The following is a 24,411-nucleotide window of genomic DNA, read 5'->3' on the forward strand; positions in this document are numbered from 1 at the left end:
AAACAGAAAATAATGGACAGTATTTCATATACACTGTGTATGCACATATATACTACAGTGGAATCAAGAAAACAATCATAAATCCACTTTGGCATAAAACTGTCACTAATGGGACCTTATCAGTGTATGTAACATTTTTACATGCACACACCCCAAATCATCTCAAAAGTGCTTTAGGAAAGTATGAATGAGATCCATCCAGATGTAGTGCTCTAGCTCCTCTTTGGGATCTTCAATACCTTGAAAATGTAGTCTCAGGTAAGAAGAGACTCTCAACTTGTCAGAAAAGTACATAAACATTTCATGCTAAATCTTACAAAACCTGTCTGCAATCATCGAGTTAATAGTTAAAGGGCTAATGATCAGAGTTGGGAGTTCTGCTCCCTACAGCAGCTTCACATATTCCAGCTCTACTGGTGAATTTTCTGACTTCCAGGGGGAAAATGGCTGAAGATAGCTCTGCTAAGACCGCAGTCATCTAATGTGGCAGAATGAAGAGCTCTTCATAACTTCTCTCTGGACAGGGACTTGAGATCACCCACAAATGCTCCAGACAGTTGTTGCCCCTTGTGAGGAGATTGCAAGAACAGAAGTCTTTGGTGGACTTAGAGCTCTGAGAGATAAGGGAACACCATCTTAGCTAAAATTGCAGTTGGTGCCTTTCCAAAGGACATTGTGTTTGCATATTTCTTTTTCTAAACACTTTTGGAAATTGCTTGTTAACTGCTTTTCAGCTGTTAGGAACATTTGGAGCAAAAGCCTGAAAACATCATATGAATCTTCTTCAATCCTTAGCTAAAAAAAAGTTTAAATACAAGTTTAAGGACTTAAATAAATTACTTTTGTGGGGAATAAAAAGGGTGACTAAAATAATATTTTGAATTAATTATAAGAATCCTTCCCATTGGAAAGTGAATATTCATCAAGAATTTGAATTCTTAATAAAAAATTATAGGATGGGACTATGAAGATTGACATGAGGAAACCAGAAGGAACTAAAGATTACAATTAAAGGAGAAAAACTCTTAAATTTTTCTTATGAAGCAAAAAGTTTAACGTTGGATATGTTTAAGGATATTTGTGAGCATCAGACCCAGAAGAATTTTAGGAGTTTCTCCCATTATAGATTGTCTTAAAACATGGTGAGTCTATGAGGGAGATCATGGTCACTAAGTATGATATGTAACAAAGTTATGGAAGAAGAACAAAGTAGAAAGTCTACTTTCAGATCAATCATATTTTCAATGATCTGAAAGTGGATTTTAAAAAGACAGTCTCCAAGAATTATATGGAAAAATTGATCTGGATCTTTCTTATAGTGGATTTACAAGAGAGATTTATTAAAGTCCTGATGAGTTTTGTGAGACAAAGAAAAAAAATGAAAAGAAATCAAGAACTAGGACATTATTTGAAGATCAGATTAGAGATTTGAAGGAATTTGAGAGAAGTGATAAATTGCTAAAATTGTTTATACTCACGATGAAGGGGGATTATATATATGTGTGTGCGTGTGTGTGCTTTTTTTCTTTACTAAATTATTGTCTCTATTTTTCTTTTCTGTGCTTACTTCTTTTCATTCATTCATTCATTCATTCATGCATCATATGCATAATTTATGCATCCTCATCTCCATTGCTTGGTATGCCACACTTGGAATGGTTTCATACTGGGTTAATGCCCCAAAGCAAATCATAATTTATTTAAGGACCACAATCCACTTTCACACATCATCTTAAACCAAATTAAAATGAACCATCCACACCATCGTGTAGAGCAATGCATGATTGCCTCTGTCAAGACTAAATGCTTCCTTTTTATTTGTCCAAATCTTGACTTTTATTACATCCACCTCTTAACTTCCTTGAAAAGGAAATGCTCAACTTCTTTTCAGATATGTCTCCTTGAAAATTAATTTCTCTAAGAGCACATTCCAGCAAGATTTATTTCCTAATAAGTGTGCACATGACTAGAATAAAAGCAATGTACTAAAATAGTCAGTGACTGTCACTACCTTAAAATATATAGGTTTTTTTTCCATAGTACAAAAATAAGTACAAAGAGAAAAATGTTTATAAGACTTTGTTGCAGATTTTTTTTTTTAAGAAAAAGCAACAACAAAGGAGGAATCAAGGTGAAATTTATCAAATTATTTTTAGGCATGCTAAGAGCAACTGGCTGCCAGGTTTGGGTGTTTCCCAGACAAATATGTATTTCCTTTTAATTCCAACCCACCCAGACAGTGTGTGAACGTGTCAAACTGATTGGGTTTGTCTCAGGAAAATGTATAGGGCAATTCAGAAATGCTTTAATCACTCGGGGTTCATTTAAAACAAATGGCTGTAAAGACTTGACCAAAGCCAGTGAATAAAATAATTTCAGGTGTGAGTACATTGAAGGCTCTCCAGAGATTGCCAAACTGTATCTCCCAGGATCCTTCACCATTGCCCTCCTGGCTACACTGAATGGACAGCTGTAGTTCAGCGATGCTGTATGGTTTTGTGGGTTTTCTTGTGCAGTCAATTGACCATCTTGGGAACAGACTGCTGAACTAAATGGGCCAGGGATCCAATCTACCAGGAAGCTCTTGAAGCAGCCCTTATGTATTAATGTGTTATAAGGCAATATGTTTAGCCAGAACTGGGCCATAAAATTCTCCATCCCAGCTTTTCTCAGAAGTGCCCATCAGAGGTCTATTTCAACTAATAGCAAACCCTAAGATTGACAGGAAGATATTCTGGACTGCAATAAACCCTATTTAACACCAACCACACAAGTCATAACAAAGTTTAAATGACGTGTGTGTTATGACACCATTGCACAAAGAATCTTCTAACTCTTAATCTTTAGGAATTACGCAGATTATTTTTGGAATGTTTACAACCGGGTATACGGTAAGAAAATATCCTAACCATTTGACAATAGTGTCAGGAAATCAAAGTTGCCTCCGAATAGGAATCTTTTCCTGGAAACAAAGCATGATTCAACTGACGTATAAAAACGATATATACATTTCCTTCTTTGGTTCACCTGATTATCCACGATCCTCCCACAGAGGCCTTCTGAGCAAACTGGAAATTTTCATACAAGACATTCAAGCAATAATGGAATGCAGTGATTCTTTCAGACAAGAACAAAAATGGCTGTTATGGGTAATAGGCTATCATTCATCTTGGACAGTAAATGACACTTTCCATTGTCAGCTGCTAAAATATTCATCTTTGATAAGGGATATAGACCCCAGAAACTCATTATCTGTCCTGCCATCTCTCCAGGTACTCTAGACTACAAATCTTTGCTCAGACCAAGTTGAAGCAGAACAGGACAAAAAAGGAACAAAGAAGATTAATCAATTAAAATGTGATTAAACTAAAAGTAAATATTATTAACTAAATAATGTCAATGCGATTATTCTCCAAATATGATTAGTCATGTCCCCTTTGGTGACGCTAAAAATACAATTCAATGGAAGCTTCTTAGAGTGACTCTAAGCCTCCTTTATGGGAGGCTGAAAATTGTATAGCCCTGAATAACAATAACATGTAGAAAAATGATCTAACATGCCTCGGAAAGTACTTAGACTAATTACTTGTTTACAATTTTGTTACAGATAGTCCAGAAAATGGGTAAGCTTGAGTGCCAGACACTTACAAGAAATGTCATCTGCTGACCTATAGATGGATCCCTTGATTTATAACTGGCCATCTGACTATAACCACTAGCCATCTCTGCCTTCATATGGCTGATGAATAATTATCATTAACAGAATAACAGTTGGAAGGGACTTCTATCTAGTCCCACTTCCTGCTCAGGCAGGAAACTATACCATTTCACACAAATGGTTGTCCAATCTCTTATTAAAAATTTCCAGGGTTGGAGAACCCACAATTTCTGGAGTTGAGTCGTTTCTGGAGTTGAGTCATTCCACTGGTTAATTGTTCTAAGAGTCAGGAAATTTCTCCTTAGTTTTAGTGTTGGTTCTCTTCTTGATTAGTTTCTATCCACTGCTTCCCGTCCTGCCTTCAGGTGCTTTGGAGAATAGCTTGACTCCCTCTTCTTTGTGGCAGCCCCTTAGATATTGGAACACTGTTATCATGTCACCCCTAATTCTTCTTTCCATTAAACTAGACATACCCAATTCCTGCATCATTTTTCATATATTTTAGCCTCCAGTCCCCTAATCATCTCTGTTGCTCTTCTCTATAGTCTTTCTAGAGTCTCAATATCTTTTTATATCGTGGCAACAAAAACTGGATGCAGTTAATGTTCTTAATTATCATACTCTTGCAGAAATCAATTTGGAGTAAGAGAGATAGCACAGTCCTTACTATATCTATTCCATAATTTTAAAAATTCCTGTACAAGGCTTTAGAAAAAAGACCTCTATCTGATACAATGAAATATTCTATAACAAGTCAAGAAATATAGCTGAATTACAGTTAAAATGAATTCATGCTTGAACCTAGTAGCTGTTTTTTAAGTCTCCTTCAGGAGAAGGTCTTTTATAGAGCCTCATTTTTATTCTGCTTCCAGCTGGCATTGAGTTTACTAGTTTGGGAACAATGTCTCCTTCTCCAACCTTCAATCTGCTTTGGGGCTCAGGGAACCCATTTCAATTCTGGCAAGACATTGGCTACTTCTGTGAGAAACCGTCTGCATAATTGTCTCGTAAAAGAGTAAAAAAGGCTTGGTGGAGCCACTGCCTAGATGTTTAGCAGAAAAGAAAAAAAGGCAAGTTTGGAATTTGGCATACTCTGCAGCTTTTATAATGGAGTTGGGCCTTTAAGATGCCAAACACCTTATATGGAATGGCAGTGCTTTATTTTTCTTGAGGAGGAGAAGGGGAAACCACAGGAACTCAGTCTAGCAAACATTATGCTCTTTTCTTACCTTTACTCGATGTAGCATTTATAAGGAAATTGCAAACCAGTTTTCTTGTTACAGGAAAGGTATGTGGTAGGGAGGAGCCATTTCCTGGCTCGTGAGCCTACCAGTAACTCAGTTGTGGTTCCAGCACCCCAAATTGATTTTGCTGAAATTGGCAACAGGATTTTGGGCCATTTTTATAGTATATGTGGGCTCAGGATGAGATTATTTATTTGGTAGATTCCTATCTTACTTTTCATTCATGAGCCAGAACAGGAAAACCTGGCATTCCTCAATGTTTCCTCACAACCTTATGAGGTAAATTGAGCTGAGAGAGAAAGATTAGCTTAATAAAAAAATTATTAAATTGGTACATCAGAGTTTACCATCTTAATGTTCATTTTAATATTGTTATACTCATTCTGATTTTATGTATTCTTTATAAGCTGTTTAGGCATTTTCTTAATCATTGAATCAAATAAAAGATTTATGATTGCAAAGGAGAATGCTACAGTAATATTATTCATTTCTGGGAATGAACCTCAAGAAGGACTGGCCATAGACCTCCTGTTAGAATAGGAGGACATCCCAAAGTAAAGGAAAGAAATTTGTAGTTATTTTTCTGTACCAATTCTGAGCGTGACTCTGTTCAGGGTCTGTTAAAGAAGGAGGAAGCTGAGTGTCAATTTAAATCAACAAAACTCTAGCTTTTTGACAACCTAATAATTATGTGGTAAACACAACAGCTACCCTGGTCAATGACCATGTCAGGTAAGGAAGGATAACAGATTGGGGGAGGCTATTTTAAATGATTTTGGATCTAGTTAGGCTATCTGAAGAGTTTTTGTCCATCAGATAAATCATCCTTCAAAAGTGAGATGTCTGTCTGTCAATCATATGACCTTCTTGGCGACGGACCCTTATTTGAGCCAAGTAAAATCACTGTGGTTTCTCAAGTCTTTAGCTATGTTTGTTTTATGCTCCATTTAATCATGAATTGTTTGTTTGATCATCATCATCACTATCCTGATGATGCTTTATTGTATTTTGGTCACCTCTCTTGGACTTTCTCTAGCAAACAGGTGAATGGATTAGCTGAATAAAGCCAAATGTTAAATCTACTCTCAGCCTTAGAAAATATTTGGCTGATTATTGACTAGTCACCGTCTCTTCAATCAATTTTATGTGTTTATTACTTTGTGAGGGGGGTATGAAAATGGAAGAGATTGTGTTGAGCTGATGGAAGGAAAGGCAAGCTAATGAATGAATGCTTGAAGAGTTGTGGTCTGTGTTATTTTTGCAATTACTAATTCCTGTGTCTATTCCATCTCATTTTTATCTTATTGTGCAAATTTAAAAGGAAAAAAAAAACTATGCAAACATTTGGATGCATTTGGAAGGCATTTGGAATGAAGGTCATTATCTCTGAATCTCTGTGCTAAAAGATATATTTCAAAAGGTGTGTCAGTGTGTTTTAAACCACTGTGAAACCCAAAGGAAGAACAATAGTACATTCCAATCCTCACGTTTGTGTAGGAGAACCTTCTCCAACTTGGTGACCTCCAGCCCTGTTGGGATTGTTGTTACTCAGATTTCTAGCCAACATAGTTAAAGAATTTGGGGAGTTGCACTTACTATGTAAGGGAAAGGGCATCAGGTTAAGAAAAGCTGGACTAAAAACCATTTAATCCGCTTGTGGAGGAATTCACAAACAATACATTTTGCAAGTACATCATATCAAACACCCTACTTAAGACTCTTGGCTAGCTGGCAACAAGAAAGAAAAAGAATACTTTATATTGAAACATAATTTCTTCAGTGCTGCAACGGTGCACAATGGAAGTCCAGTTAATACCACTCTTTTAATCTCCCCGAAAATTTGCACATAGAAATAGGAATATGACAGCCGGGCAAGTTTGGGACAGAAGCAAAAACAGCCTTCTTTTTTCCACAAGCTCAGCAAAAGACTTTTTAGAAGACTTTTTGACTGTTGTTCCATTACAGTTCCAATTCTCAGCTCACACCTGTGCTTTTATTAGAACAGCTTTGTTTTAAGAAAGCAGTGATCTTTTTAAACAAAAGAACGATTAGGCAGCACTTATACAAAACAGAAAAACAAGTTTGCAATGTTTAGGAAAGACACTGAATTATGCTTCATGTCTTTAGCTCTAAGGCAAAATTTTCCCCATCTGTCTCCATCTGCCCAGCAACTTAAAAAAAGCACAACAGCAATCCACTGTCAATTCATTTAACAATGTATTTAACATTAATAATGTAATTTAACAATTCAACACTTATGCCAAGTGTCCCGTGAATATATGATTGCCATTTGCAATCTTCTTTCTTAGCTTCCCCAGAAAGTCGATGGGGAAGCTGGCAGGGAAGGTTGCAAGCTGTTGCTGCCTGCCAAAAGGACTCGCTCTTGATTCTGGGTGCTGGCTGAAAGAGCTGCTACCCAAGGAAAGTTGAACAACTTTGGTGGGATACAAAACACAGCTCACCTCTCAACAATCCAAGCTCTATTCCTGCGGCCTGCTGGAGCAGTTTCCTTCCACGCATAGAGAGGAGCTGAATTTCTTAGGTGGGATGGAAAAATGGAGCACAGGTCCTGAAGATCTAAGCTCCATTCCAGCAGCCTGCTGGAGGAGATCCCATCCTTGCACGGGAGGGAGCCGAACTCAGCAGACAGCTCTTTCACTCTGTCCCTTTAATGAACTGGGAGACTGCTTAATGATTGCAACCAGGAGTGCCAAGATTGCAATTGTTGGGCAAAGCACTCATATGGGTATCTCACTTACCTGCTTTGCTCAAAGACTGAGGTTCTGATCCCAATAGTGGTCATAAATCAAGGAATACACAATTCTTTCATGTTGGTTATGATGGCTAGAAGCGATCAGAGCTGAACTTCAAAATATCTGAAGGGCAACCTTGTTCCACAAGCTTTCTCATTCACAGCTTTGCACTGCAATTCATTCTTCAATGTTACCCAATCGTTAACAACGCATGTTCAATTACTTTCTCTTCCTCTATGGAAGTTTGTAGCATTCCTTAGAAAAATTCATTAGAGTTTATAGAATACATCAGGTTCTGTTGGGAAGAGATGTCAGAACACACAGCTCCCCAACAGAGCACCTGTACATGACTCATTAAAGCAACCATTTCTTTTTCTTAGGATTGCATGGTTTATACAATAGAAACACAATCCTAGAAAAAAAAATAAAAGTCAGACATTCGTATTTCCACATATTCCAAAGCATGTCTTCCAAAGCAGGGGTCCCCAACCACCGGGCCGCGGACTGGTACCGGTCCGTGGAACATTTCCTACCGGGCCGCCGGTTTGCTGGGCGCCGCCATCTTGTTTGACAAGAAAGTGCTTCCGGGTGAGCTTTTCTGGTTGGAAAGCGGCGTTTGGGTCCTGAAGGAATCCTTGCACCTTAGTTTCATCGAAGGGGGGGGGGGCTTCAAACGAAACTAAGGCGTAAGGATTCTTTCAGCACCCAAGGCAAGCCAAGCCGAGGGACTGTCCCGAAGCCATCCCGAAGCGAAGCCCATCAACAAAGGTACAAAGGAGGAGTTGAAGGTGGCGGGGAGAAGCGGGGGATGGCTGGCTGGTCGCTCGGCTCGCCTTGCCTTGTCATGTGTGCTGATGCCGGTACCGGGCCATGGATCATTTTGTGATGCCAGTACCAGGCCATGGCACAAAAAAGGTTGGGGGCCACTGTTCTAAAGCAAATTTAAAGAATTTGCATCTTTCCCTCCCTATTCTATTCTATTTTCTATTCATTTTCCCATTATTCGAGCTCTCTCAAAAATTTGAATCTTCAGTGTTTATGGAGAAACAAATTCATCTAACCTTCACCTAACCTATGCATTCTGACAATATAATGTTATACAAAATGAAGAATTTTAATAGAGAGACCTTGGATTTATAGTTCTTTGTCTTTTGGGGAGAAGCAAAATTTTGAAGAACCTTACACAGGTTTTTTTAATCATACAACCCTATGGGTTCTGCTAACAAGTAAAAGTTGCTTAAATTCCATGAGCTTTATATCAATAATTGGGTAGAGAACTGTAGCACTGAATCTATTTCTGGCTTCTACTTAACATGTAGCAGCTATTATAATACATGTGAAGTTGTTCACCCCATGAACTGACTTTACCACATCCTCTAGTGTCCAGCCCCATGATGCTCCTTAAGACAACACTGAAATTTAAATTAATGTATTTTTTAAAAAATATGACCTCTGCTCAACATGTTTAGGGTCAATAATCAGGCCGTGCATAAATAGAACTACTGAAATCAGTACAAGTTAATCATATGACATTAGCTCCCATGGATTTCCATAGATCTATTACACGTAGCTAGTTCTGGATCCAACCCAAAGTATAAGTGTGTGTCCTCTGTCTAGACGTTTCCAAGATTAATTTTTAGAAACATTTTCTCATACTATGAGAACATCACTTAAGACCTACCTGACTTCACAAAGCTGATTTATATATGCTAATAAAGTAAGAAATACATTGATCTTACATGCACTAGCATCGGGCTGCCCCTGCCAATTCCATACCCAAATGAAATTGGAGGAAGCACTGGGGAAAACTTTAATACACTTAGTTTTGTTCTGTTTTGTTTTCCAGAAGTCATCTTATAATGCACTTCTGTATCATTATCACAGTGCAACTGTGCCTTCCCCAAAAAAGAGAGAGAGAAAAGAAAAAGAAAAACTGTCACAGCTTCAAATAAAACTTAACCTTTAGGACACCCCTCAATTCACATGTTTTATGGCTTTTACTTATCTCCTACATGTTCAAATAATCTGAATAGCTGCCATAGCTTAATCTGCTGATTCATATTACATAGTCAGCCAGATGCTGAAGCTAAATAAGATATTGTTAGTATGAAATAGATTATTGTGATTCCTAATTAAAGTTCAGAAGCAATACACCACCATGTACACACAAGGGTAAAGGGCCCATAGCCAAGTTGTGATCACAGCTGTCAGAAAGAACAGGGGGAGTGCACATGACAACATCATGTGCTGACATGATTCAAATGACAAGATTTACATAACCAGTACTTCTAATACTTTTGCACGATGACATCATGGCATACACATCATACCAAAATTATCATACAGATGTGACATTCTAGTGATACCAATTCTAAAACTAATTAGAAAAACCAAATAATGGTTTTACTTAGTTTCTGAAGCTAATTTCATCTCTGCCTCTAATTGCTAAGGCTGTGGGTACCCTTTCAAGTAATCTGATCCTGGCCATTCAGGGCTTGAAAGACCAGTGTGTTAAATTGTGTCAGGAGATGAATGGGCAAACCTGTGCAGGTACAAATCAGTTGTCATGTGATCTTAATGCCTGATTCCCACAAGCATTGTGGGAGCTGAAATTCTGTCCCAGGTGAAATTGCAAGACTTATTTTAAAGACAATTCTATGTAAAGAGCACCTTGGAGGGTGGATGTGACCAGGTGGAGTTACATGTCAAGAATACTTATAAGCCTCCATCTCACAAAAAGTCTACAGCTAAATTTTCATCTAAGCCCTCTTCTTCTGATTTCTTAATTAGGACACCTCCCTGAAGGGACTGCCATCACATACATAGGTTTTTATTTAATCTTCTACATTATTGAAACTATTCAGATTCTCTATGACTTACAAGAAGTGTGTGTGTGTGTGTATGTGTGTGTGTGTGTTTTCTGAGGTTCTTGGGGGTATTAGTATGTGGATCTTTGGTTATTCGGGTTTTCTCCCGTGTAAGATTGGAAGTATCTAGGCAACGTTTCGATGAAGTCTCATTCACCACCTTCAGGCTTGTGTCTTCGGCTCTGTGCTTCAGCTCTGCAAGCTCACATCACTCTGAGAAGCACAGAGCCGAAGACACAAGCCTGAAGATGGTGAATGAGACTTCATCGAAACATTGCCTAGATATTTCCAATCTTACACGGGAGAAAACCCGAATAACAAAAGATCCACATATACATACATACATACATACATACATACATACATACATATTTGTTTTCTGCGGTTATACACACACACACACATATACAAATTAAAGCACCCAAAATATACACTAAAACTTCCACAAGAAGACAACAATTCAGCTAAAAATATAAAAATATCATCTACATCATAGCACAACAATAACAGCAGTATTCAACCATCCAAACAAGTCCCTATTTTTATCCTATTCCACAAGCATTGCTAGTGGAGCTCTCTTGTCATGAACTTCGGAAAGACAAAGTTAAGACTTGAGTTCTAAAGTTCCAGTGCAGACATGAGCATTTTACAGCCCACGGGCCATATCTATCCGGCCCATGGCGGTGAGCAGTGGCATCGGGGGGGCAGCAGCATTGGGGGCAGTGTTGGGGACAGGGCATCAGCGGTGGGGGGTGTATCAGTAGGGATCTATGATAATTTGCCATGGCCAACTCGCCATGACCAACTTGCCAGAGCCAACTCACCACGGTGAATTTGCCGCAACCAACTTGCCACCACCAACTTGCTGCAGAACAACTCACCAGGGCCGTCTTGTGGGACAAGAATTATACTAATATCAAAGAAATGGTGGAATAGAATCATTAAAGAAGGTGCAAAAGGGGGACAGAATGAAATGTGAATGGCAAAAAATAAAATATTTTTTGAGTTATTTCAAATAATTAAATAAAATTGTTACATTGTCCCACAGCAAGTTGGCCATGGCAAGTTGTCCCGCAGCTAGTTGGCCATGATAAGTTGGCCATGGTGGATTGGCTGCAAGTTGGCTGCGGCAAATTGTCCCATTCCTCATCAGTGGCAGTGTCCCTCCACAACAATCTCCGTTTCTCATGTGTCCCTTGGGAAAATTAATTGCCCATCCCTTCTTCTTCTGAAAAAATGGTGTTACTAAGAAAAGCGGCATCTTCAAGCCTTAACAAAATGACTAAGTATGTGCTAGACTAGCACAATGATTCTTTTGTCATGTTTTTCTCCTCTTTCCCTGGGAGATAGCTCTGTGGGGGGTTTTTGGGTGGGGGCGTGTGTGTTCAGCTGTAGCCTGTTCCATCCCATCAAGACCCCTCCAGCCTCTTGAGCCAAATATTATTTTGAACAAACTCATGGTGTCAGGCACAAAAGATCAGGTCCATATGTGAAGAGCCAATTAAACTGATTTATTGCAGGAATATTCTCCTATAGATAGGAATATTCTCAATTAATGGTTAGCATCTTTAGAGAAAGGAATTAGAGAAAGGTCAACAGAATTCAAGGGAGGTTGGACTTAGTTTGTTTGTGGCTACGTAGAGATTCTAGGCTGATCTCTCTTTTAACTTTGCCCCCAGGTTCTGCCATCCCTTCTCCCTATGTCTGGTCACCACAGAGTTCATGAACTCCTGACTTTTTTCAGACCTGCCCCTCCCCCCAAGGCATGGAGGCTGAAGTTGCCTCACCCAACACCAATAGATATGGGGTACAAGCCCAAAGCCTGCATTCTGCACCAGCTGCAGCTTCCAGATACTCTTCAGGGCGAAGAACACATTGAGATAATTCATACCGGAGATGACTAGGGCATGAGTAAATGAGAAGAGGCCTCCCAATCCAGGAAGGAGTTGACCTGGCACACAACACAGCAGGAGTTGTGAGTTAAGGAGGACCCTCAGATAACAAACCAAGTTGACTGAGCCAGTGCAATCCCATTCAAAATGAAAGATGGCAAATCCCTGGATACAGAAGAGTTCCCCATTCTCAGCCAGTCTTCCCACCAAGATTTGGTTGAAGCCTATGGTTCCGTATCCAGGCCCACACAGCCTCCAGGAACCACAAAACAACATCCACAGCATCATTTAGTTCATCAGGCAATAGATGTAAACTGGGGATCATCTACATACTGATGATAACCTCATCCAGTGATGACAGATCATTCCATCCATTGGCTTCCTACATATGTTAAAGAGAAGCAGAAGGAATACCCTGTGGGACACCATAGAGCAGGAGCCACACAGGGCTGGACTTCTCGTTCCCTATCAACACGGATTGGGACTAGCCGTGGAAGGAGGTGAACCATGACAAAACTCCCCAAGTCCTGGAGCTGAATCAAAAGAAGTCAAGAAGAGCAACTCCAAGAACTTCCATCTGACATGGTCTACACTGGCTGGGAATTCTGGATCTTGTAATCCCCACACGAGAGCTTTACAATGGGGAAAGTTACAGTCAAAATTTGTAAATCCATACGTTGAATTTTGTGTAATAGACAGATATTGTTTCATTTGGGGGAGGGTAGTTTATTTGTTGGCAGATAACCAATGGGCAGGAGATTATTTTACAGAAAGACAACCGACATCAGGGCAGCCACCAATGATTACCAGAAATCACCTTCTCCACAATGAAACTGGACGTTGTCATCAGCCATTATTGATAATAGTTTGCAGCAAAAGTACCATTTTTGTACTTCTTGGTTATGGTTTAACATGTTATTATGTATAGTAATTTTATTTATAAGGCAGTGGGGCTGCCAACTCCGGAGGAACCTGGATGTAAGCTTTTAGCAAACAGTTTAAAACACACTGAAGTAAATACTCACTGACCTCCCTCTGAATAGTTATTGTTGGACTTTGAAGTTTGTTTTACCCCTTTATCCCGATAGGACAAATACCAAATGCATCTATTGTATCCATTTCTCAGTGTTGCTTCAATGAGGAATCAGTAGATGGAAGAAGGGTGGAAAGAAAGCTGAGAAGAGAATGGAAGCCCATACTTTGGCCTCTAATCTGAATCCAATCACAGCATCTCCAATCCTTTTATGACTATAAAAAGAGACTCAAATTTCCTTTGGGGCTATGATGAAGCGTTATTTGAATGTTATGTTATTTTCTTGTAAGCAATTAGGAAGATTATTAATGGAAAAGTCATGGTTTCGATCAATAAAAGCAAGTGGATTTGCATCAATATATGCCCTTTATATCAAGAATCCCTAAACACTTACAGAACCACTAGCAAATATCCGGTAATTTCCTTTATAGTCAAGTCTACTCAAAAGCACGTTTCATGGAGTTCAATGTATTTAAGATTTCCTCCATCACCAAAAACAAGAAAGATATAAACAAAGCTATTAAAAACAATCATATATGACAACTCAGAACAGAAAAATAGTATCACATTTCAGAATACCACATTTCTTATTACATATAATAGCGATAGCACTTAGACTTATATATTCACAGTGTTTTACAGCCCTCTAAGGGTTTACAGCATCAGCATATTGCCCCCAAAAATCTGGGCCCTCATTTTACCTACCTCGGAAGGATGGAAGGCTGAGTCAACCATGAGCCTGATGAGATTTGAACTACTAAATTGCTGGCAGCCAGCAGTCAACAGAAGTAGCCTGCAGTACTGCACTCTAATCACTGCGCCTCATATAAGATAGTTACAGCCTTGTAAAACCTAGTTCTCCTTTCCCCCCACCACTACCACGGATATATATTTTGAGATAATCTTTTTGTATGCTTCTGTTATCAATGTTTTATTCAAAATAAACTGATCCCGATTTATGTATGTTACCATGGTCTTTCACATTTTTGTTTTATTTGGAATTCTGATACATGCCTCGTATGTTCATGCAGAAAGGACTCCTAGCCTACAAACAGTGCTTTAAGATGTTGCTACAAAGGAATTATCTTATTAACTTCCTCCTCCTTTGGCCCAATCAGCCAATACACGTGTCCGCAAACAGAATCAGTAGGGCCAAGATGGCTACTTCATAACCCAAATACAACTGTCTAATGCAACGGTCCCCAACCTTTATGACTTGGCAGCCTGGAAAGAGGTGGGGAGAGGGCATGGTTCCATGTGAATGGCAGGCGGATGTGCACGCACGCAGTTCCTTTGAGTGAGCGCGAGCACCCACCACTCATGTAAGTGGAGCTGCACACGAGCCCAGGGGCTGGGGATCCCTGACCTAATGAACAAAGCAAGAAGGTCAAATTTATGAATTTTTTCAACAGATGAAACCCTGCTCATTGGGGTAGCAAGCCAACCCATATCTGTGATACACATAGCTCCTAGAGAAGAGAAATCTGCAATTTCTGGAGCTATATTTATGAACTTTTTGTTGGCTGCCTCTTTTTGTTCTTTCACTGGGTCACTTTCAATGACTCTGCCACTGCTTATTTTGCAATTCCAAAGAAAGACCAGATTCCCCATCGCTCCAGCAGATATTTGATGTGTGTTTCCTTCCGTTCCTCTTTCGGCCCCAACCCTTAACAAGTTTTGTAGATTCATATCTGTGATGACCCAGAGTGTAACACAAACGTAACACAATCCGAAACGTAAATAAATGTCCTTTAATGCCTCCAACTTGGCCCCACTGTTCAATAATTCTCAGTTGGAGATAAAACATACTCAAAAATAGTCTTCAAAAGAAAGCAATACTGTCTGAATTTAATGAGCAGATAGAGGTGAAAATAAAAACCAAACAAACTACAATGATGAAATTTCCACAAAGGAACAAGAGAAGTATTTACCAAATTCAAGGAGATAACAAGGCACAGCCTGTTGGAAGGATGCCAGCCAAGATAACCTCAAACCAAAATAAAACATGCTTTGTCTCCAGTGTTTGCCAGAACTCAGGTCCAAACTCCTACACGGTTCTCACACCTGATACTCTTCTCACAACCCATGAAGAGAATCAAAGCCCTATCTCCCGAGTAGATCACGTCTCTCCCTTATCCTCTCCTCCCTGCATGCCCTAGGATGGAGAGGGGATGGGCCTGGGTCCTCCTCTGACTGCTCAGCCAGCCTCTGCCCTTCCCCAGCCTCCTCCACAACCTCCTGAGCCACACTTCCATTCCCTGTTGGCTGTTCCTTCTCTCCCTCAGAGACAGACTCCACCAGGGGCATGACAAAATCCCTCCTGACATCCCCATGAAGACAGACATAGAGATGGTGGCTTAAATGAGGATCCCCAAGAGAATGTCATATATAGATTCACAGAAAGGGCCATCTTCAGTTTCCCACTTGAAACCCAGTATTTGTTTGGCTCTCCCCATCTTTAACTTTATGTAGAGAGGCAGAAATGATTTCCAAAGTTTTGCAGTTATAATTTAACTCCAGAAGCCCATGGCAACCATCGTCTTCCTAAACAAATTTGAGAGAACCACATTGAAATAGAGCCCTTAAATCGCTAGATCCAAGCCCTGTGAATTACAGTCCAGTATGATTGGGCAAATCTTTCTAAAGATGTCCTTCACAGAAAAGCATCTGTTTTTTACTTGTTTTAACAAGTAAATTTTTTAAAAAAAATCTTTAAAATATTTTTCTAGGCTCATGCAACTGTTTTAGAAGGTGCTCCTGTCCCACACACATGTATTTGCTCAACTACTTTGCCCCACTGATGGGGAGAGGGAAGTGAACTTAAGACAGCTCCAGGACAGTTTGCTGTTAGTAGTTAAGATTGGAAGTTATCAGCCTGTGTGTGCAGGTAAGTCCTAAGGACATTTTCCTCCAAGAAAATATTAACTTGGCTTATCAATCAAAACTGATAAAAAAAATACTTCTGGCTGTTATTGAAGCATGGGGAAATGTTGATATACACCTGCAGAAACACCTTCCAACTGCTTATTTGCTCCTTCTGAGACAGTATATTACCTTTTCCACAATATAAACTTTATTATTGCTCTGGAATTAATACTTCCCTGTCACACCCTTGTTTGATCTGGATTCAATTTCAATGTATTAATACTTTATATTGATAATTGGGTATAACTTATATAACCGTAGACCAAAGCACAGGCTACTTACAACCATAGCAAGACCTACCATCTTCTTCAACCATGGGACTTTTGCTGCCCTAGGAATGTGAAGGAGTAAGAGATAACTGTCAATTTTCCAGCAGGAGATAAGTTACTGCAATAGGTAAAAGCCTAGGACATTGTCATGTAACCTCTTTAGAAACAGTTCTGGCCTACTGGGGTAGCCTCATCACAACTAAGGGATATTATAGTGAGTTTCATCTACACAATCTAGCTGACTCAGCAACTTTGTTCCCAAAAAACCTGGAGCCAGAATCCTTTAGCATTCTCAATGATTAGGAATGAGCAATCATGCTGATACATGTACCTCTATAACATCCACTTGATTCCTTGTACCAAGTAGAGTACCCAAACAAAGCAAAAAAATCTCCATCAGTGGTTTATTTAGAATTACATATATTTATCTTATTCTGCATTGCACCACCAAAATCCTATCTTCAGTTCTCCTTAGATAATGAAAACACCAGAAAGAAACATCCCAGGAGCCAAACAAATTACTTCCAGCCCAGCAAGTGTGTCAAGCCAGCAGTGAATTGTCTTCACAGGCTAGGAAAGGTGTCAAAGTGTAGAATGTGCAGCTATGTAAAAGCTCAATTCTTTATTAAGAACAAAACAGGTCTGATCAAGGCCAACTGGGTTTGGGCAGGGGCAGAGACTTCAGGTGTCTGGACATAGTCCAGATTTTCCAACAATTACACCTGGCTGCAATTTGTCCTTCCTAATTTGTTTACTACTTTGGATACTGATTTCATGTCAGTTTGCTTTTGTGTTCAAACAGGGTCCGGGTTTATGTAGACCACGAGTGTCAATCTCATGACATCACGTTGCTGTCAAGTGACATTTCGTGACATTTTTCCCCTTTGCGGAACTGGGGTGGGCGTGGCCTGGGCATGACACATCCAGCCCACGGGCCGCCAGTTTGATACCCCTGATGTAGACAGGGTTAGGCTGATACTCTTGTGTGGCAATAATGTGGATCATGAATTATCCTCTATGTGGCAAGGACACGCCCATGAAAAGCTGCAAGATGGTGATGCTATCTGTAGGATCCAAGCCCCCTTCCTTCTGTTCTCACATCACTGTTGCACACGTGTAAACAGGCAGGGCTTCAATTATACAGCCAGGATCGCCCTCTTGATTTTGTCATCGACCAGCAGACATTTTTGGCAATCACTAATCTTTAATACGGTCTAAATTAAATTATTGAATAAATGTGGGCAACTGTAATAAGACTGCAAAAAGTCCCTGTGACTTTTACATAGTTATTTAAATATAACAGTCTTCATTCTTTTGCATCATTTTTGTCTACAGCTGCCCCGTTTAATTTTTTCCCCACTGCTATGAGATGAATTCTAGATAAACATTAAGAAAGTGAATCTTGCTATCTTAAAAAAAAACAAAAATACTTCCAGATACACGTGTCTAGAACTGCAGTCTTGTTTGTTTACAAATGCTTTGCTGGAACCAAGGCTTAGGAGTTTGCATGGTGCTTATACCCACCCAAAGAAAGAAAGTGGGAATCTGTTGGAAAAGAAGCCTACAGTAATTCAAAGGTGAGCTGATTTACTGTTGGGTACGTGCCAGCTGTGGCATGAGTCAGATGTACCCAAGGAAGCACATGTTCACACTTGTGGCAGCTCTCCCAGCCGCGGGGCAAAGAAAGAAGGGAGAGCTGAGCAATTCCTTTCTACTAACAAAGTAAAAATGCAACTCCTGGAAGGAAGTTGTAAAAAAATGAATACAGGAGTCCGTAGTTCAGACCCAGTCATGTCAATCCCAAAGAGCATTGCCACTTCTACTTCATTCTTCCCAGTTTTGCTTTTATTTCATATAAATAGGATAGCAGATTGTTTCAACTTTGCTCATGAAACATATTATAGGAATTCCTTGAAGGTTATGATGATTAAATAATAGAAGTTTGCAGCTACTTCCTTGAATTTTTTCTTTTAAATCTAACAAACATGTATGGCAGTGACTTCTGAACTGGAAATCACTGGTTTTATGTGAGTTGTTCTCTGTGCTGCCTTAACCACATTTAGCTATCCTGAGAATAATAATACTGAACTACCTTACAAAACTGCTTGAAATGTAAGAAGGCAATGAAAGAAAATACACTAAAAGCTACAAGAAGGTAATGGGGAAAAATGCTAAAAACTCTACACTGCTACTAAAGTGCTGGTTCCCTCCTCTTTCTCCAAATCCCCAACCTTCAAATGCACATAAATTGAACCACATAATTGCTGTTGGTTTAGTACTTCTTTGGGTAATAGCATGGTCTACATCTGAAAGTAACACAGGTATCATTTCATGTCTTCATCACCTTCTGCTTTCTCCAGTGCAAAACAGATTTTAAGCACAAATATTGGACCAATGCTCTTCAAATACCCCTTTCTTGATACCAAATTCTCAAGACATACTGATGTAATGACGGTGGTGGCTGACTTTGGAGCAGTCCTTCTAATGGGCAACAATCTGGTTTCTTTGGCAGGTGATTTTTACTTTTTATAACTTGCTCAAGAACAAGCAAGACAGAGTGGATTTTGTTCTGAGTCTCCTGAATTGCTGGCGCTCCCAATTTTGGATTCACTTTCTGGATGAAGAGCCTTGGCTTGCCCTTGCATCTGCAGAAAAACAGGAAGTTAAGGGCAGAAATACCCAAGGCAGAGCGCGGCTGAGTTAGTACTACAAGGTAAAAGATGCATAAAATGGAAAGGTTTTCCCTTCGTTCTTCAAAGATACCTTCAGAATTGGCATGCTAAGTCTCCATTTTTATTTTTTTGAATCTGAGAAACTACTCTGGTTGCTTCTTTGGCAATGCTGTGACTTTCTGTTCTTTGGATGAGGTGAGGTAGAACTGTAAATGTCCCCTTTTGTTGCAAGACCTACTCCAACCAAACACCCTTTGCGATCAAGAATGCATGGCACAGTGGGGCAGACTGTTCCCACGGTGTTCTTCTAAAGCCCCCTTTTGAGAGTCTCCTTGATGTACAAAACAACCCAGTCCCTTTCAACCAGGTAGGACTTTCCAGGTTGTTTGAACCGCAGAGAACAAGCGGAGCTTTGCAAACCTAACAGTTCCGTTCGGACATTTTGATTTCTTCCCATCCGTTTGCCCCGCTTCCTTGAAGTTCATCTGGTTCCAGGCGAATCAGAGGCAGCCAACAGGTGGCTGTTTTTCCCCCACACACACACCTCCCTCTCCCCATCCGTTGGCTTGACTTGTTCTAGTGGAAAAAACAACAACAGCCGCCCGCGGTGACCCGCTGATCAAACTACAACCGACTTCGGGTGGCAGAGGAAGAGATCAGCGCAGCACACCGGCGGAAGTGAGCCCGGTTCGCCGCCACCTCCTGCTCACACCTCCCATCCTCTGGTTGCGGCCGTGCAACGAGGACACCGTTGTTTTTTCAGCGTTCAGGCACAAACTTCAAAAGCTGCGCCGCCAGCTACGTTGCCCCACAATAAGCCCGGGCGGAGTGCTGTTCAGAACCGGCCCACTCCCGCTCCCCTCCCTCTCTCGTCAAGGAGCCGCGAGACACCCTCAAAAGCTACCCCCCCCCCCGGCACCTCGAGCTACCATCAGTCCCGAGGGAACAAAACTCACGAGATTCTTCCCGCCGGATCCCACCTGCAGGGCTTGCGCGCGCTTTCCTTAACAACAATCCCAGCAGTTGTTGGGGTTTGGGTTTTTTAATTGCCCGATTCCACTTCCACCCCCACCCCACCCCCCAAAAAAATATAAATTAAAAAAAAAAGCGACAATCGGCCCTTTCAATCAAGTGACCTCCTGGCGGATCGACAGCCCCAGAGAGCTACACCTTCCCACCCAGCCCCAAGAGAGTCCCCGGCGCCGCATGGCTGGACAGGCCGATCTCCCCGCTGCCCCGATCCCTTCTCTCCAGCTGCCCGGATCCTTTCCCAAGCGACCGAGTCCCCTTGCTTGCGGCGAGATTCCTCTCAGCCGCGCCCCGGAGAAGGACCAACTTACAGCCTCTTGTTCGGGTTCAGCTGCTGATGCATGGCCAGAGAAAATCCGAAAAAGCTGCCGGGTTCGCCGTCCCATTTGACTACGTTCTGCGTGTCCAGGTTGAAGGCGCGGGTGATTCCAGCCAAGAGGCACAGGTAGAAAAGCGAAAGCATTTTCCCTCCCGAAAAGAGAGAGAGAGAGAGCGCCCACCGATCCTGCCGCCGCCGCCGCCGCTGCTCCGCCCGCCGGAATCCCCAGGAAAGCCACTCTCGGGGGGCGCCCCTCGCCCTGCTGGCTACTGATCGGCGCCGCTCCCCTTGCGGCCGCTCTGAATGGGCTCGTTGTTCTCTCCAGAGATTTGCTCGGGCTTTACACCAAGTGACGAACGAACAAGCCAGGAGCCCCGCCCCGTCTCTCCCCAACCAGGCAGGAGTGCCTCGCCTTGCCCTACCCTACCCTGCCAGCCCGCCTGTTGCCCAGAAAAAGGACTCGCACCAACTATGAAGCGCCCGGGGCCAAAGGCTTTTTTAGTTAGGGAGGAGCAGCGTTGGCGTGAGGTCAGAACGTGTGAAGGCCGCCACTGGGATTAAGGGAGCCTTGCCTATCCGGGAATCTGTTGGGTTGGTCAGGTCTTAGGGCTGGCACCGGGTTTGTGGGTGACCTCCGCCTCATACAAGAAAGCTGGAGCTGAGGTATCCTAGGACTTCTCCAGATATCCCTTTTAGAACTGAAAGGCGGGAGGATGCTTTTTTGCATGTGAGAATCCATAACCTCTCTTAATGTTCTCCTGTCAGGATTCAACTGGGTGAAATCTCATGCCCTTTAATTATACTATAAAAACCCGGGGAGAAATTGCAGATTTCTCAGACCATGGTGCAACATCATGGGATAGGACTCTGACTGGGGCCTGAAAAAGTGGCTGGCTCTTAAGCTTCCAATTAGAATACTTTTTTTATTGGCCAAGTGTGATTGGACACGCAAGGAATTTGTCTTGGTGCAAATACTCTCAGTATGCGTAAAGAAAAGATACATTCATTAAGAATCAAAAATCATAACATACAACACTTAATGATACTCATAGGGTACAATCAACAATCAAATCATACTAGGAAGCAGTCAGTATAAATCGTAAGGATACAAGCAACAAAGTTACAGTCATACAGTCACAAGTGGGAGGAGATGGGTGATAAGGAGTGTTGAGAAGATTAACAGTAATAGTAGTGCAGACTTTGTAAATAGTTGGACAGTGTTGAGGGAATTATTTATTTAGCAGAGTGATGGCTTTCGGGAAAAACTGTTCTTGTGTCTAGTTATATTAGTGTGCAGTGCTCTATAGTGTCGTTTTGAGGGAAGGAGTTGAAAGAGTTTATGTCCAGGATGTGAGGGGTCTGTAAATATTTTCACAGCCCTCTTTTTGACTCGTGCAGTATACAGGTCCTCGACTGAAGGCAGGTGGGTAGTAATTGTTTTTTCTGCAGTCCTAATTATCCTCTGGAGTCTGTCTGTTATATCTGCAGTTAGAGTTCCAGGCAGGGGTGAAATCTGTTACTGCTGGCAAGGTTTGTATTCGTTATCTGAATTGCAGCGTTGGAAACATCACGAAGAGTTCTCAGAACGTTTATTCAAGATACCATTTGAGCAGGTGGCCATTAATACGGAATCTGTGGGAAAAGAAGGAGGAGGCCAGGCAAATATTGTTAGATATGGAAAGGCCGAGAATGCTCTGGGAGCACAAACACCTAAAGTGCTCTTCGGCTAACTGAAGTGCCCACAGAAGAGAAATACTTCTATGCTGGATGTAAAGGGATTAGGTTTCATTGGAGATTTAGCACATTAGGAGCAGTTTCTTGATGGTAAAGACAGTCTGACAATGAAGCCATAAACCAAAGGTCACTTAAGGAAAAATGTGGTTGGATTAAAGATGCATTGAATTGCCTATTCACGATCACACTGTAAGAAAATGGCAGGGGTGTATGTGGCTAATTTATTTCTAATCAGATCCTTGTGTTCATTAATTCTTGAAGCGGTGGATAAATTAGTGCAATGCTAATTTTATTCCTACCTAGTTATTTTTCAAAGTATTGATACGAACATTACCAATTAGAAGAGATGTAGGATTGCAGGATCCTGCAAAGGTTTAGTCTTCTGAGCTGAAATTTCAGACTTGTGCCCATCTTCACACACTCTGGCAGAAGTTCCCTAAGGTTGCAGCACAAGTCCAAAAGCTTGGAATACTAAACCTGTAGTCCCAATGACCGACAAAGATTGCATCCTGCAACATTATCCCTGGATAGCAATAGCACTTAGACTTATATACCACTTCACAGTGCTTTAGAGCCCTCTCTAAGCAGTTTACAGAGTCAGCATATTGCCCCCAACAATCTGGGTCCTCATTATACCCACCTTGGAAGGATGGAAGGCTGAGTCAACCTTGAGCTGGTCAGGATCGAACCACTGGTAGTGAACTGAATTTGCCTGCAATACCGCCTTCTAACCCACTGTGCCATCACAGTTCATGCATATGCATGCACAGTTCATGCACAGTTCATGCATATTCTCCTTCATTCATGAGAGGTAGGATTCTTCTTGCATTCAGTTTGAAACAGCATAGCAATCCAGGGCTGGAAGTGACCTCAGAGATCATCTAGTCCAACCCCCTATCTCCAGCAGGAGACATCTGGGTTATTTTGGTGCCTCACCCAGTCACATGACCACCAAGCCACAATTTAATCTGCATTACCACAGGCTGTTCACTGACTTTGGAAAAGACAACTTAATAAGATTCTTTTCATATGAAAAGCTCTTAGTGCAGCCCATCCAAATGTGCTTATTCACCCAAAAGGAAAACTGATTTGTTTCATCAAATGATTCACTTTTAAAGGGGAAGTTTGTTTAGATTACCTGAAGTATGGAGATGTAGATAAAAAAGGGGTTTTATATAAATACATACATACATATAATCTATTAAAACCATAAACATTAAAAACCTGGCATCAAAGTTAAACTTCCAAACATTCAGCTCAGGGGTGAAATTCAAAAAATTTCCCTACCGGCTCTGTGGGCATGGCTTGGTGGGACTCTGTCTCTCAATGGGAGAAGGCGGGTGTGGGCGGGGCCAACCGATTCAAATTGTCCCTCCCACCTCTCAGAACCGATTCAAATCGTTCCTACTATCTCTCCGGAGGTGGTTGAATTTTACCCCTGATTCAGCTCTTCATTAAATCCTCTCATTCACTTCATCCTATCCCAGCACTCTAATATTCCATAGTCTAACATAGGAATAGTGTTACAATCACAGTTGCCTTTCTGTCAGGCAAATACAGTGCAGGTAGTCCTTCACTTACAACAGTTGATTTGGTGACCGTTCAAAGTTACGACGTCACTGGAAAAAAGTGGCAACCATTTTTCACATTTACAGCAATTGATCATGTGATCAAAATTCCAATGCTTCACGACTGGCTCACACTTACGATGGTCGCACTGTCCAGGGGTCATGTTGATCCCCTTTCATGACCTTCTGCCAAGCTAAGTCAATGGGGAAGCCAGATTCATTTAACAACTGTGGCAAAAAGAGTTCGTAAAATGGAGAAAAGTCACTTAACAAATGTCTCACTTAGCAACAGACATTTTGGGCTCAATTGAGGTAAGTCGAAGACTACCTGTATTTCATCTTTCTGTTATTAATGGGTTTTATTTTGCCATAAGCTAGTAAAACAGATGAAGTGGGATGAAAATATAGGATTACTAATGGGCAACCCTTTTTTCTCCATCCACCCCCA

The 24,411-nt window shown here is 41.1% G+C and overlaps 1 protein-coding gene across 1 annotated transcript in view; it reads right to left on the bottom strand.

Annotated features, from left to right (window-relative positions):
• Positions 1 to 21,022, bottom strand: part of ITGA6 (integrin subunit alpha 6) — a 65,339-nt gene extending 44,317 nt beyond the window's left edge. Inside the window, exon 1 of the mRNA XM_026697052.2 lies at positions 20,654 to 21,022. Within this exon, the coding sequence (XP_026552837.2) occupies positions 20,654 to 20,805 (152 nt within the window). The 5' untranslated portion in view covers positions 20,806 to 21,022. The remainder of the gene's footprint in view (positions 1 to 20,653) is intronic.
• Between the last annotated feature and the right edge of the window lie 3,389 nt (positions 21,023 to 24,411).

Source organism: Pseudonaja textilis, chromosome 1 (assembly GCF_049901715.1).
Source record: "Pseudonaja textilis isolate UNSWEBS1 chromosome 1, rPseTex1.2, whole genome shotgun sequence".
Lineage (NCBI taxonomy): Eukaryota > Metazoa > Chordata > Lepidosauria > Squamata > Elapidae > Pseudonaja > Pseudonaja textilis.